Here is a 17,557-nt window from a genome sequence, read left to right on the forward strand (position 1 = left end):
CGAAATAGTGCTATAGGATATTTTACGTCCACTTGAGAGAGCAGACAGGGCCTCAGTTTAACGTCTCATCCGAAAGACAGCACCTCCGACAGTAGTGCGCTCCCTCAGCACTGCACTAGAGTGTCAGCCTAGATTTATGTGCTCAAGTCTCTGGAGTGGGACTTGAACACACAACTTTCTGACTCAAGAGGAGAGTGTGCTACCTACTGAGCCACAGCTGTAAGAATAAAAGTGTTTATTAATGATTAAAATTGATTATGTGTATGTATAAATGTTAAAAGTATAGATTAACGGAAAGGTCTGTTTGTGTTGAGATAAAATGGAAGCCCCCAGAGCTGCCGCATGGGTTTTGTGTATTGGAAAGCCATTTAAACTAATCAGAGATGGCTGAGCCAGACCAGGCAGCCACATGTGTGAGGAGAGCCAATAAGGAGCTGCCCTGGAGCCAAGATCCAATCGGGAGGCTTTCTGAGGACAATGGTCTTGAGGAATATAAAAAACGCAAGTCAGTAACTTTTCCCCCTTCTCTTCTCTCTCTTGGACACACGACACGAGTCATCCCTGAAGACCAGCTAAAACAGCAAGTCGTGTGTCCAAACCAGCCAGCAAAAGGGACGTAATGTATATCACTCGTTATTATAACCTCATTGTAGCTGTTATAACATAATTGATAACTGTTGATAATGTGCATGTCTTTTTAAGATAACTGATCACTGCTGCTAATGTGCATGTATGTTTTTAATAAACTCTTCTAATTGTTTGGAAAGAATCGTCTCACAAGCTCAGAGATTCAGAGATCTTACACGGCTGACATTAATTAGGGTCCATAAATGGCCTCAGCTCTTAATCTAAGGACATTTCTTGATTTTTTTTGTTATTCATTCATAGGAAGGTGGTTTGCTAATTTTGGATTTCATTAGGAAAAGTGTAAACATGCTCCATGCATCGTCTATTCTCGTGTTTCCATTTACTCATCTTTCATTGGAGCTTTTCTTCAAAGTTAATACCAGTTTGTCAGCAAGTTTAATTTTGTTGAGTCAGCAGTTTATATATTAAATCAATACTTTGTCAACAAGTCTGAAATCTATAAAGTATTTACTGACAAAACTCAGATTTATCAATAAACCTAACTTTTTTCTGACATTGGGTCTACATATGAAATCAGAAAGGTGATAATTAAATTATTCGATTGCCCCTCATGTTCACTACAAGGTCTACTGCAAACAAATCTCTCACTAGTTCAGTCATCAGTTTCCAAGATTTACCAACTATGCAAACACAAACAACTTTACTTTTATCAAGAAGCTCATGTCTAGATCATCAACTAAATTGAGAAAAGTGACCACAAATTTTGATTTAGACTGTGATTAAACAAGCCTTGGGCATTGCCTTAATCCATTAGGATCAAATAAAAGAAAATATAACCCCAAAAAATGCCAACAAATGTGTTGACTTTAAATCAATCAATTCTTAATTCCCTGGAAATACCTACAATCAGAACAGTAACTTAAGTAGTAAACTAACCAGAGATTTTAGCTATTTAAAAATACATGTAGAATTGAGTTTCTGGCCACCAATGGCAACAGACAATTGCACTTCACTGCATACCTGAAGTATGTGGGCCCTGTACTCCTGGTGGGAAACTATTCATTTCACCAAATTGCTCACAGTTAATGTGCTCACAGACCCCATTAGCAACCACTCATAAGCTGCACAACTTCTAAGCTCAATATTTACTCTGACATGAATAAAATGTTATGGCAAAGGGGTTAATCTCCAATAGGTATTAAAGTGCAGAACCAAACTTTGGAGCTGTCATTTAACAGAAACCATGACTAGTTTGAGGTGAGTCAGTTTCCAGCAAGTGAAGGAGTTCACTTCACAGATAACAGAACTAAATCAAGCTTGTGTTTAAAAAAAACACCATGGATTATATATTGAATTAATTACCCTCCTTTCAATAAAAAATTTTACTTTCTACCTCTCTTGGACATCCATTAGTTAGTTCCAGCTAACTTAGGCCATTATGGGAAGATGGCTCGGAAATGCATTTAAATCAGATTTACAGCCACTTTGTGAGGGACAGTAGAAATGGAAAGTTTGTGGAAATCTAAGAGTTATTAGCCCATACTTTTTGCAATTCCATGCGATTGTCCTCTTGAATTCGCTTGTTTCTGTCCTTTAAATCCTTTTCAGCAAGGTGGCTAATTCCTTTCTTTTCCAGGGCCTGCCATGCAAGAAATAAAAAAAATTCCTTTTTATAAAACAGTAACATTACCGGAGTACAACCTGTACTCATAATACATAGGAAAAACTGTAAAATCATACCACTGTCTTCAGCCAACAGAGGAAACATTATTTTCAATCAAAGCTCCTTTGAATCTGTCGCAGCGCAATCGTTATTTGTCAGGAAATTGTGTTAGGGGAATTGATGGGATTGAAGGCTGATAAATCCCCAGGGCCTGATAGGCTGCATCCCAGAGTACTTAAGGAAGTGGCCCTAGAAATAGTGGATGCATTGGTCATCATTTTCCAACATTCTACTGACTCTGGATCAGTTCCTATGGATTGGAGGCGAGCTAGTGTAACCCCACTTTTTAAAAAAAGGGAGAGAGAAAACAGGAAATTATAGACCGGTTAGCCTGACATCGGTGGTGGGGAAAATGTTGGAATCAATTATTAAAGATGAAATAGCAGCGCATTTGGAAAGCAGTGACAGGATTGGTCCAGGTCAGCATGGATTTATGAAAGGAAAATCATGCTTGACAAATCTTCTAGAATTTTTTGAGGGTGTCACTTGTAGAGTGGACAATGGAGAACCCGTGGATGTGGTGTATTTGGACTTTCAAAAGGCTTTTGACAAGGTCCCACACAAGAGATTGGTGTGCAAAATTAAAGCACATGGTATTGGGGGTAATGTATTGATGTGGATAGAAAACTGGTTGGCAGACAGGAAGCAGAGAGTCGGAATAAATGGGTCCTTTTCAGAATGGCAGGCAGTGACCAGTGGGGTGCAGTACTGGGACCGCAGCTATTTACAATATACGTATGATTTAGATGAAGGAATTGAATGTAATATCTCCAAGTTTGCAGATGACACTAAGCTGGGTAGCAGTGTGAACTGTGAGGAGGATGCTAAGAGGCTGCAGGGTGACTTGGACAGGTTAGGTGAGTGGGCAAATGCATAGCAGATGCAGTATAATGTGGATAAATGTGAGATTATCCACTTTGGTGGCAAAAACATGAAGGCAGAATATTATCTGAATGGTGGCAGATTAGGAAAAAGGGAGGTGCAACGAGACCTGGATGTCATTGAAAGTTGACATGCAGATACAGCAGGTGGTGAAGACGGCAAATGGCATGTTGGCCTTCACAGCTAGAGGATTTGAGTATAGGAGCAGGGAGGTCTTACTGCAGTTGTACAGAGCCTTGGTGAGGCCACACCTAGAATAGTGTGTTCAGTTTTGGTCTCCTAGTCTGAGGAAGGACGTTCTTGCTATTGAGGGAGTACAGCGAAGGTTCACCAGACTGATTCCCGGGATGGCAGGACTGACATATGAGGAGAGACTGGATCAACTGGGCTTGTATCCACTGAAGTTTAGAAGAATGAGAGAGGATCTCATAGAAACATATAAAATTCTGACGGGATTGGACAGGTTAGATGCAGGAAGAATGTTCCCGTTGTTGGGGAAGTCCAGAACCAGGGGTCACAGTCTAAGGATAAGGGGTAAGCCATTTAGGACCGAGATGAGGAGAAACTTCTTCACTCAGAGAGTGGTTAACCTGTAGAATTCTCTACCGCAGAAAGTTGTTGAGGCCAGTTCGTTAGATATATTCAAAAGGGAGTTAGATATGGCCCTTATGGCCAAAGGAATTAAGGGGTATGGAGAGAAAGCAGGAAAGGGGTACTGAGGTTGAATGATCAGCCATGATCTTATTGAATGGCGGTGCAGGCTCGAAGGGCCAAATGGCCTGCTCCTGCACCTAATTTCTATGTTTCTATGTATCACAAAGATTTTTTTTTTTAAAGTGGATTTCCTGTGACAACTTGCACTTATTTAGTGCCTTTAATGTAATAAAATGTCCCAAGGCGCTTCACAGAAGCATAAATCAGACAAAATTTGACACGGAGTCACATATAAAGATATATTAGGACAGTGGCTAAAAGCATGGTCAAAGAAGTAGGTTTTAAGGAATGACTTAGGAGAGGAAAAAGCGGTAGAGAGGGACAGAGGTTTAGGGAAGGAATTTCAGAGTTTAGGGCCGAGGCAGCTGAAGGCATGGCCCCCAGTGGTGGAGTGAAGAAAATCAAGGAAGCGCACGAGGCCAGAATTCGAGGAGCGCAGATATCTCGGGGTGTAGGGTTGAAGAAGGTTACAGCGTTAGGGAGGAGTAATGTCATTGAGGCATCTGAACATAAGGATGAGAACTTTACTATAAATAAGAGAACCAAAAAGATCCATCAGCCATTGAATCACTAACAATCATTTCAGTGCAAGTGATACCTTTGACAATGCAGAGGTGCCACTGACTACTGCATTGTCAGAGGTACGATTAAACCAACGACCCTCCTGCCTGTTCAGGTGGGTATAAGCGATCCCATGGCACTATTTGAAGAAATAAAGGCGAATTGTCCTGTCTAATATTTATCCCTCAACCAGCAACACCAAAACATATTAACTGATCATTTTTATCATGCTGTTTAAGAACATAAGAACATAAGAATTAGGAACAGGAGTAGGCCATCTAGCCCCTCGAGCCTGCTCCGCCATTCAATAAGATCATGGCTGATCTGGCAGTGGACTCAGCTCCACTTACCCGCCCTCTCCCCGTAACCCTTAATTCCCTTATTGCTTACAAATCTATCTATCTTTGACTTGAAAACATTCAATGACCTAGCCTCAACTGCTTCCTTGGGCAGAGAATTCCACAGATTCACAACCCTCTGGGAGAAGAAATTCTTTCTCAACTCGGTTTTAAATTGGCTCCTCCGTATTTTGAGGCTGTGCCCCCTAGTTCTAGTCTCCCCCACCAATGGAAACAACCTCTCTGCCTCTATCTTGTCTATCCCTTTCATGATTTTAAATGTTTCTATAAGATCACCTCTCATCCTTCTGAACTCCAAGGAGTAAAGACCCAGTCTACTCAATCTATCATCATAAGGTAACCCCCTCATTTCTCGAATCAGCTTAGTGAATCGTCTCTGTACCCCATGTTGGCCTTCATAGCGAGGGGATTTGAATACAGGGGCAGGGAGGTGTTGCTACAGTTGTACAGGGCCTTGGTGAGGCCACACCTGGAGTATTGTGTACAGTTTTGGTCTCCTAACTTGAGGAAGGACATTCTTGCTATTGAGGGAGTGCAGCGAAGATTCACCAGACTGATTCCCGGGATGGTGGGACTGACCCATCAAGAAAGACTGGATCAACTGGGCTTGTATTCACTGGAGTTCAGAAGAATGAGAGGGGACCTCATAGAAACGTTTAAAATTCTGACGGGTTTAGACAGGTTAGATGGAGGAAGAATGTTCCCAATGTTGTGGAAGTCCAGAACGAGGGGTCACAGTCTAAGGATAAGGGGTAAGCCATTTAGGACCGAGATGAAGAGAAATTTCTTCACCCAGAGAGTGGTGAACCTGTGGAATTCTCTACCACAGAAAGTAGTTGAGGCCAATTCACTAAATATATTCAAAAGGGAGTTAGATGAAGTCCTCACTACTCGGGGGATCAAGGTGTATGGCGAGAAAGCAGGAAGGGGGTACTGAAGTTTCATGTTCAGCCATGAACTCATTGAATGGCAGAGCAGGCTAGTAGGGCTGAATGGCCTGCTCCTGCACCTATTTTCTATGTTTCCAAAGCTAGTATATCCTTCCTTAAGTAAGGTGACCAAAACTGCACGCAGTACTCCAGGTGCGGCCTGACCAATACCTTATACAGTTGCAGCAACACCTCCCTGCTTTTGTACTCCATTCCTTTCGCAATGAAGGCCAACATTCCATTTGCCTTCCTGATTACCTGCTGCACCTGCAAACTAACCTTTTGGGATTCATGCACAAGGATGCCAAGATACAGAAGAAGCTGGTGGACTTCTTCTGGAACAACAGGAAGCACTGGGTCTCTGCCGCGGTCTTGAGTCTCCCGCTTGAGGAGAACGGTCAGTCGTTGGTGTGCGTCAGCGCCCAGCTCGCGACTTTCCGTCTTCAGATCCTGCAGAGATACCTTTACGTCGAGCCCCCTCCTAGGTGGTGCGCTCTGGCGAGGTATTTCTTCCGCCAGCAGCTCGACCTCAATTATGACACGCAGCTCCTGTTTGTGAACTTGGGGGGTGCCAGGACCGCCCTCCGGGAGCTGCCTGTCTTTTACAGGGAACTCATCAGGGTCTGGAACAAAGTCTCCACCAAGCGCAGCTCTCCGCCGGCTGGAGTGGCGGCCGTCCTGCAGGAACCGCTGCTCGGGAATCCGTACCTCCACGGCCGAGGTTTTATGTGGCGGTCGGAAGAGAGGGCTGTGGCTGGTGAGGTGACCAGGGTCAGGGACCTGCTCGATGGCGGAGGAGCGGGCTGGATGGCGCCAGACACGCTGGCGCGGCGCCTAAATTCTGCCAACGTCCGCCGCGCGGCCGATGCCATCGAGTCGCTAAAAACAGCTCTGGGCCCTGACTCCGTTAGGTGTATCGAGGAGGCTCAAGCACGTGGGGAGATCCCGTCCGAACTGACCCCCGTCCGGACAGAATTCCTCATCGGCGCCAAACCCCGGAACCTCCCTCGGGGGCCGGCGCCTCACAACTTGAGCCGCCTCGGGGAAATCCCCTCCGTGCCTTTCAGTTCCGCGCGGAGGGGTTTCCTGTACGGGCTGCTCCTGCACACCCTCAACTTTGCCATCCTCGCCGGCCGTCCGGACACGCCATGGCGTACCATCTTGCCGTCCGGAGGAGGCGGGGGTCCCCGATGGAGGGCACTCTACGCAGGGGTCCTCCCACTATTCATCGGGGACTTGGCCTGGAGGGTGGTGCACGGAGCAGTGCCGTGCAACAAATTTTTAAGCCGGTTCACGGACTCCCAGGCCGCCTGCAATTTCTGCGGTCTGGAGGAGTCCGTGTTCCATGTTTTTATTGAATGCACAAGGTTGCAGCCCCTGTTCCACTATTTGAAGGGGCTGCTCCTGAAATTCTGGCTGCACTTCAGTCCCACTCTCCTGATCTTTGGGCACCCTGTGCGGAGGGGAGCGGGTAGGTCCGAAGGCCTCCTCGTAGGACTGCTCCTGGGCACGGCCAAGGGTGCCATCAGCCGGTCCAGGCAGCGGGCGGTCGAGGGGGTCGTTCAACCTGACTGCCTGCCTCTCTTCCGCTCTTACATCCGATCCAGGGTGTCCTTGGAGATGGAGCACGCGGTGTCCACCGGTACGCTCGCGGCCTTCCGCGAGAGGTGGGCACCGGAGGGACTGGAGTGCATCATCACGCCCGGCAACCAAATTTTAATTTGATTTTACGTTTTAAAGTTAATTTGTTTTAATTGCCGGTGCTTTTAGTGTCCCCCTCTCCTTTTATAGGGGGCACTGGAAAAAGGAAAAATTTGATTTTAGTGCCCCAAAAAAAAAAACACAAAAAAATAAATAAAAAAGGGGCCTTGTAAATGTCTTGTGTGTGTCATCCAGGTCGGGTGGCACGGATACATGTTTTATGTTTTTGCAGGTGAACTCCAAAAAGAGTTTCATGCACAAGGATGCCAAGATACAGAAGAAGCTGGTGGACTTCTTCTGGAACAACAGGAAGCACTGGGTCTCTGCCGCGGTCTTGAGTCTCCCGCTTGAGGAGAACGGTCAGTCGTTGGTGTGCGTCAGCGCCCAGCTCGCGACTTTCCGTCTTCAGATCCTGCAGAGATACCTTTACGTCGAGCCCCCTCCTAGGTGGTGCGCTCTGGCGAGGTATTTCTTCCGCCAGCAGCTCGACCTCAATTATGACACGCAGCTCCTGTTTGTGAACTTGGGGGGTGCCAGGACCGCCCTCCGGGAGCTGCCTGTCTTTTACAGGGAACTCATCAGGGTCTGGAACAAAGTCTCCACCAAGCGCAGCTCTCCGCCGGCTGGAGTGGCGGCCGTCCTGCAGGAACCGCTGCTCGGGAATCCGTACCTCCACGGCCGAGGTTTTATGTGGCGGTCGGAAGAGAGGGCTGTGGCTGGTGAGGTGACCAGGGTCAGGGACCTGCTCGATGGCGGAGGAGCGGGCTGGATGGCGCCAGACACGCTGGCGCGGCGCCTAAATTCTGCCAACGTCCGCCACGCGGCCGATGCCATCGAGTCGCTAAAAGCAGCTCTGGGCCCTGACTCCGTTAGGTGCATCGAGGAGGCTCAAGCACGTGGGGAGATCCCGTCCGAACTGACCCCCGTCCGGACGGAATTCCTCATCGGCGCCAAACCCCGGAACCTCCCTCGGGGGCCGGCGCCTCACAACTTGAGCCGCCTCGGGGAAATCCCCTCCGTGCCTTTCAGTTCCACGCGGAGGGGTTTCCTGTACGGGCTGCTCCTGCACACCCTCAACTTTGCCATCCTCGCCGGCCGTCCGGACACGCCATGGCGTACCATCTTGCCGTCCGGAGGAGGCGGGGGTCCCCGATGGAGGGCACTCTACGCAGGGGTCCTCCCACTATTCATCGGGGACTTGGCCTGGAGGGTGGTGCACGGAGCAGTGCCGTGCAACAAATTTTTAAGCCGGTTCACGGACTCCCAGGCCGCCTGCAATTTCTGCGGTCTGGAGGAGTCCGTGTTCCATGTTTTTATTGAATGCACAAGGTTGCAGCCCCTGTTCCACTATTTGAAGGGGCTGCTCCTGAAATTCTGGCTGCACTTCAGTCCCACTCTCCTGATCTTTGGGCACCCTGTGCGGAGGGGAGCGGGTAGGTCCGAAGGCCTCCTCGTAGGACTGCTCCTGGGCACGGCCAAGGGTGCCATCAGCCGGTCCAGGCAGCGGGCGGTCGAGGGGGTCGTTCAACCTGACTGCCTGCCTCTCTTCCGCTCTTACATCCGATCCAGGGTGTCCTTGGAGATGGAGCACGCGGTGTCCACCGGTACGCTCGCGGCCTTCCGCGAGAGGTGGGCACCGGAGGGACTGGAGTGCATCATCACGCCCGGCAACCAAATTTTAATTTGATTTTACGTTTTAAAGTTAATTTGTTTTAATTGCCGGTGCTTTTAGTGTCCCCCTTCCCTTTTATAGGGGGCACTGGGAAAATTGTGATTTTAGTGCCCAAAAAAAAAAAGAAAGAAAAACACAAAAAAAAACAAAAAAAAGGGGGGGAAAAAAAGGGCCTTGTAAATGTCTGGAGTGTCACCCAGGTTGGGTGGCACCGTTTAATGTTTTATGTTTTGCAGGTGAACTCCAAAAAGAGTTTCATGCACAAGGACGCCAAGATACAGAAGAAGCTGGTGGACTTCTTCTGGAACAACAGGAAGCACTGGGTCTCTGCCGCGGTCTTGAGTCTCCCGCTTGAGTTGGACGGTCAGTCGTTGGTGTGCGTCAGCGCCCAGCTCGCGACTTTCCGTCTTCAGACCCTGCAGAGATACCTTTACGTCGAGCCCCCTCCTAGGTGGTGCGCTCTGGCGACGTATTTCTTCCGCCAGCAGCGCGACCTCAATTACGACACGCAGCTCCTGTTTGTGAACTTGGGGGGTGTCAGGACCACCCTCCGGGAGCTGCCTGTCTTTTACAAGGAACTCATCAGGGTCTGGAACAAAGTCTCCACCAAGCGCAGCTCTCCGTCGGCTGGAGTGGCGGCCGTCCTGCAGGAGCCGCTGCTCGGGAATCCGTACCTCCACGACCGAGGTTTTATGTGGCGGTCGGAAGAGAGGGCTGTGGCTGGTGAGGTGACCAGGGTCAGGGACCTGCTCGATGGCGGAGGAGCGGGCTGGATGGCGCCAGGCACGCTGGCGCGGCGCCTAAATTCAGCAGACGTCCGCCGCGCGGCCGAAGCCATCGAGTCGCTAAAAACAGCTTTGGGCCCTGACTCTGTTAGGTGCATCGAGGAGGCTCAAGCACGTGGGGAGATCCTGTCCGAACTGACCCCCGTCCGGACGGAATTCCTCATTGGCGCCAAACTCCGGAACCTCCCTTGGGGGCCGGCGCCTCACAACTTGAGCCGCCTCGGGGAAATCCCCATCGTGCCTTTCAGTTCCGCGCGGAGGGGTTTCCTGTACGGGCTGCTCCTGCACACTCTCAACTTTGCCATCCTCGCCGGCCGTCCGGACACGCCATGGCGTACCATCTTGCCGTCCGGAGGAAGCGGGGGTCCCCGATGGAGGGCACTCTATGCGGGAGTCCTCCCACTATTCATCGGGGACTTGGCCTGGAGGGTGGTGCACGGAGCAGTGCCATGCAACAAATTTTTAAGCCGGTTCACGGACTCCCAGGCCGCCTGCAATTTCTGCGGTCTGGAGGAGTCCGTGTTCCATGTTTTTATTGAGTGCACAAGGTTGCAGCCCCTGTTCCATATTTGAAGGGGCTGCTCCTGAAATTCTGGCTGCACTTCAGTCCCACTCTCCTGATCTTTGGGCACCCTGTGCGGAGGGGAGCGGGTAGGTCCGAAGGCCTCCTCGTAGGACTGCTCCTGGGCACGGCCAAGGGTGCCATCAGCCGGTCCAGGCAGCGGGCGGTCGAGGGGGTCGTTCAACCTGACTGCCTGCCTCTCTTCCGCTCTTACATCCGGTCCAGGGTGTCCTTGGAGATGGAGCACGCGGTGTCCACCGGTACGCTCGCGGCCTTCCGCGAGAGGTGGGCACCGGAGGGACTGGAGTGCATCATCACGCCCGGCAACCAAATTTTAATTTGATTTTACGTTTTAAAGTTTAATTTGTTTTAATTGCCGGTGCTTTTAGTGTCCCCCTCCCCTTTTATAGGGGGCACTGGAGGAAAAAAAATTTGATTTTAGTGCCCAAAAAAAAAAGAAAGAAAAAAACCACAAAAAAGGAAAAAAAAATGGGCCTTGTAAATATCTGGTGTGTCATCCAGGTCGGGTGGCACCGATTAATGTTTATGTTTTACAGGTAAACTCCAAAAGAGTTTCATGCACAAGGATCCCTAAAAGAGTTTCATGCACAAGGACCCCCAGGTCCCTCTGCACCACAGCATGTTGTAATTTCTCCCCATTCAAATAATATTCCCTTTTTCTGTTTTTTTTCCCAAGGTGGATGACCTCACACTTTCCGACATTGTATTCCATCTGCCAAACCTTAGGCCATTCGCTTAACCTATCCAAATCTCCTTGCAGCCTCTCTGAGTCCTCTACACAACCCGCTTTCCCACTAATCTTAGTGTCATCTGCAAATTTTGTTGCACTACACTCTGTCCCCTCTTCCAGGTCATCTATGTATACTGTAAACAGTTGTGGTCCCAGTACCGATCCCTGTGGCACACCATTAATCACTGATTTCTAACCGGAAAAGGACCCATTTATCCTGACTCTCTGCTTTCTGTTCGCCAGCCAATTCTCTAACCATGCTAATACATTTCCTCTGACTCCGCGTACCTTTATCTTCTGCAGTAACCTTTTGTGTGGCACCTTATCGAATGCCTTTTGGAAATCTAAATACACCACATCTATCGGTACACCTCTATCCACCATGCTCGTTATATCCTCAAAGAATTCCAGTAAGTTAGTTAAACATGATTTCCCTTTCATGAATCCATGGCTGTGTCTGCTTGATTGCACTATTCCTATCCAGATGTCCCGCTATTTCTTCCTGAATGATAGTTTCAAGCATTTTCCCCACTACAGATGTTAAACTAACTATAGTTACCTGCTTTTTGCCTGCCCCCTTTTTTAAACAGAGGCGTTACATTAGCTGCTCTCCAACCCGCTGGTACCTCCCCAGAGTCCAGAGAATTTTGGTAGATTATAACAAATGCATCTGCTATAACTTCCGCCATCTCTTTTAATACCCTGGGATGCATTTCATCAGGACCAGGGGACTTGTCTACCTTCAGTCCCATTCGTCTGTCCAGCACTACCCCCCTAGTGATAGTGATCATCTCAAGGTCCTCCCTTCCCACGTTCCTATGACCAGCAATTTTTGGCATGGTTTTTGTGTCTTTCACTGTGAAGACGGAAGCAAAATAATTGTTTAAGGTCTCAGCCATTTCCACATTTCCCATTATTAAATCCCCCTTTTCATCTTCTAAGGGTCCAACATTTACTTTAGTCACTCTTTTCCGTTTTATATATCTGTAAAAGCTTTTACTATCTGTTTTTATGTTTTGCGCAAGTTTACCTTCGTAATCTATCTTCCCTTTCTTTATTGCTTTTTTAGTCATTCTTTGCTGTTGCTTAAAATTTTCCCAATCCTCTAGTTTCCCACTAACCTTGGCCACCTTATACGCATTGGTCTTTGATTTGATACTTTCCTTTATTTCCTTGGTTATCCACGGCTGGTTATCTCTTCTCTTGCCGCCCTTCTTTTTCACTGGAATATATTTTTGTTGCGCATTATGAAAGAGCTCCTTAAAAGTCCTCCACTGTTCCTCAATTGTGCCAACGTTTCGTCCTTGTTTCCAGTCTACTTTAGCCAACTCTGCCCTCATCCCACTGTAGTCCCCTTTGTTTAAGCATAGTACGCTCGTTTCTGACACAACTTCCTCATCCTCAATCTGTATTACAAATTCAACCATATTGTGATCACTCATTCCGAGAGGATCTTTTACGAGGAGATTGTTTATTTTTCCTGTCTCGTTACACAGGACCAGATCCAAAATGGCTTGCTCCCTTGTAGGCTCTGTTACATACTGTTCTAAGAAACAATCCCGTATGCATTCTATGAATTCCTCCTCCAGGCTACCCCCTGCGATTTGATTTGACCAATCGATATGTCGGTTAAAATCCCCCATAACTACTGCCGTTCCTTTTTCACATGCCTCCATTATTCCCTTGATTATTGCCCGCCCCACCATGAAGTTATTATTTGGGGGCCTATAAACTACGCCGACCAGTGACTTTTTCCCCTTACTATCTCTAATCTCCACCCACAATGATTCAACATTTTGTTCATTGGAGCCAATATCATCCCTCACAACTGCCCTGATATCATCCTTTATTAACAGAGTTACCCCACCTCCTTTCCCTTCTTGCCTATCTTTCTGAATCGTCAGATACCCCTGTATGTTTAATTCCCAGTCTTGGCCACCTTGCAACCATGTTTCTGTAATGGCCACCAAATCATACCCATTTGTAATGATTTGTGCCGTCAACTCATTTACTTTATTTCTAATGCTGCGTGCATTTAGGTAGAGTGTTTTCATCCTAGTTTTTAAACCATGATTTTTAGTTTTGACCCCTCCTGCAGCCCTTTTATATTCAGTGGCCCTTTTTGTTTCTTGCCTTTGGTTTCTCTGCCCTCCACTTTTACTCATCTCTTTTCTGTCTTTTGTTTTTGTCTCCTTTTTGTTTCCCTCTGTCTCCCTGTATTGGTTCCCATCCCCCTGCCATATTAGTTTAACTCCTCACCAACAGCACTAGCAAACACTCCCCCTAGGACATTGGTTCCGTTCCTGCCCAAGTGCAGACCGTCCGGTTTGTACTGGTCCCACCTCCCCCAGAACCTGTTCCAATGCCCCACGAATTTGAATCCCTCCCTGCTGCACCACTGCTCAAGCCACGTATTCATCTGTGCTATCCTGCGATTCCTACTCTGACTAGCACATGGCACTGGTAGCAATCCCGAGATTACTACTTTTGAGGTCCTACTTTTTAATTTAACTCCTAGCTCCTTAAATTCGTCTCGTAGGACCTTATCCCTTTTTTTACCCATGTCGTTGGTACCAATGTGCACCACGACAACTGGCTGTTCTCCCTCCCTTTTCAGAATGTCCTGCACTCGCTCGGAGACATCTTTGACCCTTGCACCAGGGAGGCAACATACCATCCTGGAGTCTCGATCGCGGCCGCAGAAACGCCTATCTATTCCCCTTATGATTGAATCCCCTATCACTATCGCTCTCCCACTCTTTTTTATGCCCTCCTGTACAACAGAGCCAGCCACGGTGCCATGAACTTGGCTGCTGTTGCTCTCCCCTAATGAGTCATCTCCCTCAACAGCACTCAAAACAGTGTATCTGTTTTGCAGGGGGATGACCAGATGGGACCCCTACACTACCTTCTTTGTACTACTCTTCCTGCTGGTCTTCCATTCCCTAGCTGGCTGTGGATCCTTCTCATGCGGTAAGACCAACTCACTACACGTGCCACTTATGTCATTCTCAGCATCGTGGATGCTCCAGAGTGAATCCACCCTCAGCTCCAATTCCGCAATGCGGTCCATCAGGAGATGGAGGCGGATACACTTCTTACACACGTAGTCGTCAGGGACACCGGAAGCGTCCCCGAGTTCCCACATGGCACAGGAGGAGCATATCACGTGACCGAGCTCTCCTGCCATGCCTTAACCCTTAGATACCCTTCAATTGGTAATAACAATGTTACAGTTTACTTACTGATATAAAAAGAAAAAGAAAAGCTACTCGCCAATCACTTACCCCATTGGCTGTGACGTCACCGTTTGATTCCTTTCTACTTCTTTTTTGTTTGCGGGATATTGCTGTGAATACTACCTACTAAATTATCAATACAGAACACATCGATTTGTACGAGAAAGCATAGCAAGTACAGGTTATTGTCTGTACAAAAATGCAATCTCGATGGTTGACAGAGTGGCCAGTGCAGAATTTGGAAAAAATAAAGGTCTATGGTAAAAGCCAACCTGAAATGGAGGTTCCACATAACTATTTTCAAAACCACTTTCCCAACAATCATTATCATATGTCTTTCAGATAAGACTGTAAACAGAGGTCCCATCTGCATGCTTAGGTGGAAGTAAAAGATCCCATGGCACTTTTCGAAGAAGTGTTGAGGATTTCTTGGTGTCCTGGCCAATATTTATCTCTCAATCATCAACACAACAGATTATCTGGTCATTATCAGTTTCTGGTCATTATCTGCTGTTTTGTGGGAGCTTGCTGTACACAATTTGGCTGCCACGTTTCCTACATTACAACAGTGGCAACACTTCAAAGGTACTTAATTGGCTGTAAAGCAGTTCAAAGTGTCCAGAGATCGTGAAAGGCGATATATAAATGCAAGCTCCCACAAATAACAATGTGATAATGACCAGATAATGGCCCGAAAATTGCGGCCTCTCCGGGTGCGTACGACGTGCACGCACACCCGAAGAGGCCTCGCAAATGCCGGTTCTTGACACGGAATGCGGATGTGCCAAGAACCGGCTTGTGCAATCTGTCAAAATGTCTTTTGATTGAGCGCACGCATCCCCAGGAGAAGGACACCTCCCCTTTTAAGTTTTGCCCCGCCATGGATGATCGGTCCGGTTTGCGACCTGCGAGGCTGGCGCGGGCATCGCCCACTGCGGCCTCATGGGCCAATTTCCGCCACTGGGCGAAAAAGGGTAGCCACGCACGGCGATGTTGTCATCACAGCCGGTGTGGCGGCCCGGGGCACTACCAGAGGAGCAAGGCGCTAATGCAGTCGCGCCCGCGGGAATCGCACAACAGGGGAATTTTGGCCCCAGAAAGTCTTGCATTTATATAGCGCCTTTCACGCCCACCCAAAGTTTAGAAATACATTCAAGCAGCAAAGGGGTTCTGCAACATTTCACGGTCACCTTTTGCCAGATGAAGGTCCCCAGCAGGTTGTTGTCCCCAAAGGGATTGTCTGCGTTCGTGTAGCCCATGTACTCCTCGCTCCAGCCCATCTTCTCCCTCTTCTTCCTCTCTTTGGCCTCTTTCCTCGCCAGGCGGCGGGCCCGCTTCTCCTCGGGGGTCTCGATGGCCTTGGCCAGCTCCCGCTGCTTCTTCTTCTCCGCTTTGTCCTTCAGCTTCTCCTGGAGGCTCAGCAGGCGGCTGACGCTGCCCGGGCTGCCGGAGCGGGCGGGGGACGGCGACGATGAGGAGTAAGAGGACGACGAGGAACAGGAGGGCGGCGAGCGGCCGGGCCTGGCGGGGGAGCGGGACGGGCTCCTGGAGCGGCCGGGGGACGAGCGCCTGGAGGGTGGCGAGCGGCGGGAGCGGGGGCTGGGCCTACGGTGGCCTTTCGCCGGCGGCGGCGGCGGCGGCTGCTTTTCCCGCCGGGCCGGGCTGCGGTCCCGGCCGCCGCTGCTGCTCCTCCTCCTCCGCCTGCTCCATCTCCCGTCTCGGGAGCCAGACCTGGAGCGGCTGTGGCGCCGCCGCTTGTGCCTCCTCTGCTCCTCCTTGTGCTCCCGGGACCGGGACCGAGAGCGCGGCCTCGGCCTCGGCCTTGCGCTCATCTTCCCCCAGCCCACAGCAGCCGGGCTTCACTCACCCCGCTGCGCATCACAGCTCGCCCACCCCCGCCTGATCCGTTCAATCACCCGGACCATTGTCACCACACACCAAACATCTTTTCCCTAATTTACAAATTAAAAATATTCATTCAAAAGCCACGAACTGAAAAAAAAAATATTGTAAATTTCCACACACACAAATCACAGAAAACGTCAGTCAGTGGGTAGCACTCGCGCCTCAAAGAGTCAAAAGGTTGTGGGTTTCAGTCCCACTCCAGAGACACGAGCACATAAATTTAGGCTGACGCGGGCAGTGCCGAGGGAGCGCTGCACTGTCGGAGGCGCAGTGCCGAGGGAGCGCTGCACTATCGGAGGCGCAGTGCCGAGGGAGCGCTGCACTGTCGGAGGCGCAGTGCCGAGGGAGTGCTGCACTGTCGGAGGAGACGTTAAACCGAGGCTCCGTCTGCTCTCTCGGGTGGACATAAAAGATCCCATGGCACTATTTCTTGCGCTCCCAGCCCCGGAACCGCGGCCTCGAAGAGCAGAGGGAGTTATTCCCGATGTCCTGGTCAACATTTCTTCTTCTTAGGCAGCCCCTCGGATTCGAGGATGACTTCCACACTAAAAATGAGTTCTCGGGTGTCTGAAGAGTCCAATGCGGGACCTACAGTCTCTGTCACAGGTGGGACAGACAGTGGTTGAAGGAACGGCTGGGTGGGGAGCCGTGCGCTCCTTCCGTTGTCTACTCTTGGCTTCAGCTTGCTCTCGGCGATGAGACTCGAGGTGTCCAGCGCCGTCTCGGATGCTTTTCCTCCACTTTGAGCGGTCTTGGGCCAGGAATTCCCAGGTGTCAGTGGAGATGTTGCACTTTTTCAAGGAGACTTTGAGGGTGTCCTTGAATATTTATCCCTCAATATTTATATTTATAACTCAATCAACATCACTAAAAAAGATTATCTGGACAATATCACATTGCTGTATGTGGGAGCTTGCTGGGTGCAAATTGGCTGCCGCGTTCCCTACATTACAGCAGTGACTACAACCCAAAAAGTACTTCATTGGCTGTGAAGCGCTTTGAGACGTCTGGTGGTCGTGAAAGGCGCTATATAAATGCCAGTCTTTTTCAAAAGCAAAATACTGCAGATGCTGGAAATTTGAACTATAAACAGAAAATGCTGCAAATACTCAGCAGGTCAGGTAGCATGTGTGGCGAGGGAAACAGAGTTCACGTTTCGGGTCGATGACTTTTCCCCAGAACTGGG

The 17,557-nt window shown here is 49.1% G+C and overlaps 1 protein-coding gene across 1 annotated transcript in view; it reads right to left on the reverse strand.

Annotated features, from left to right (window-relative positions):
- cactin overlaps window positions 1-16,329 on the reverse strand; it is a 35,161-nt gene extending 18,832 nt beyond the window's left edge. The window contains exons 1-2 of the mRNA XM_070859789.1: window positions 15,657-16,329; window positions 2,132-2,227 (exon numbers count right to left, since the gene is read on the reverse strand). Coding sequence (XP_070715890.1) covers window positions 2,132-2,227; window positions 15,657-16,298 — 738 coding nt within the window. The 5' untranslated portion in view covers window positions 16,299-16,329. The remainder of the gene's footprint in view (window positions 1-2,131; window positions 2,228-15,656) is intronic.
- Between the last annotated feature and the right edge of the window lie 1,228 nt (window positions 16,330-17,557).

This window comes from Pristiophorus japonicus, chromosome 18 (genome assembly GCF_044704955.1).
Source record: "Pristiophorus japonicus isolate sPriJap1 chromosome 18, sPriJap1.hap1, whole genome shotgun sequence".
In the NCBI taxonomy this organism is placed as follows: Eukaryota; Metazoa; Chordata; class Chondrichthyes; family Pristiophoridae; genus Pristiophorus; species Pristiophorus japonicus.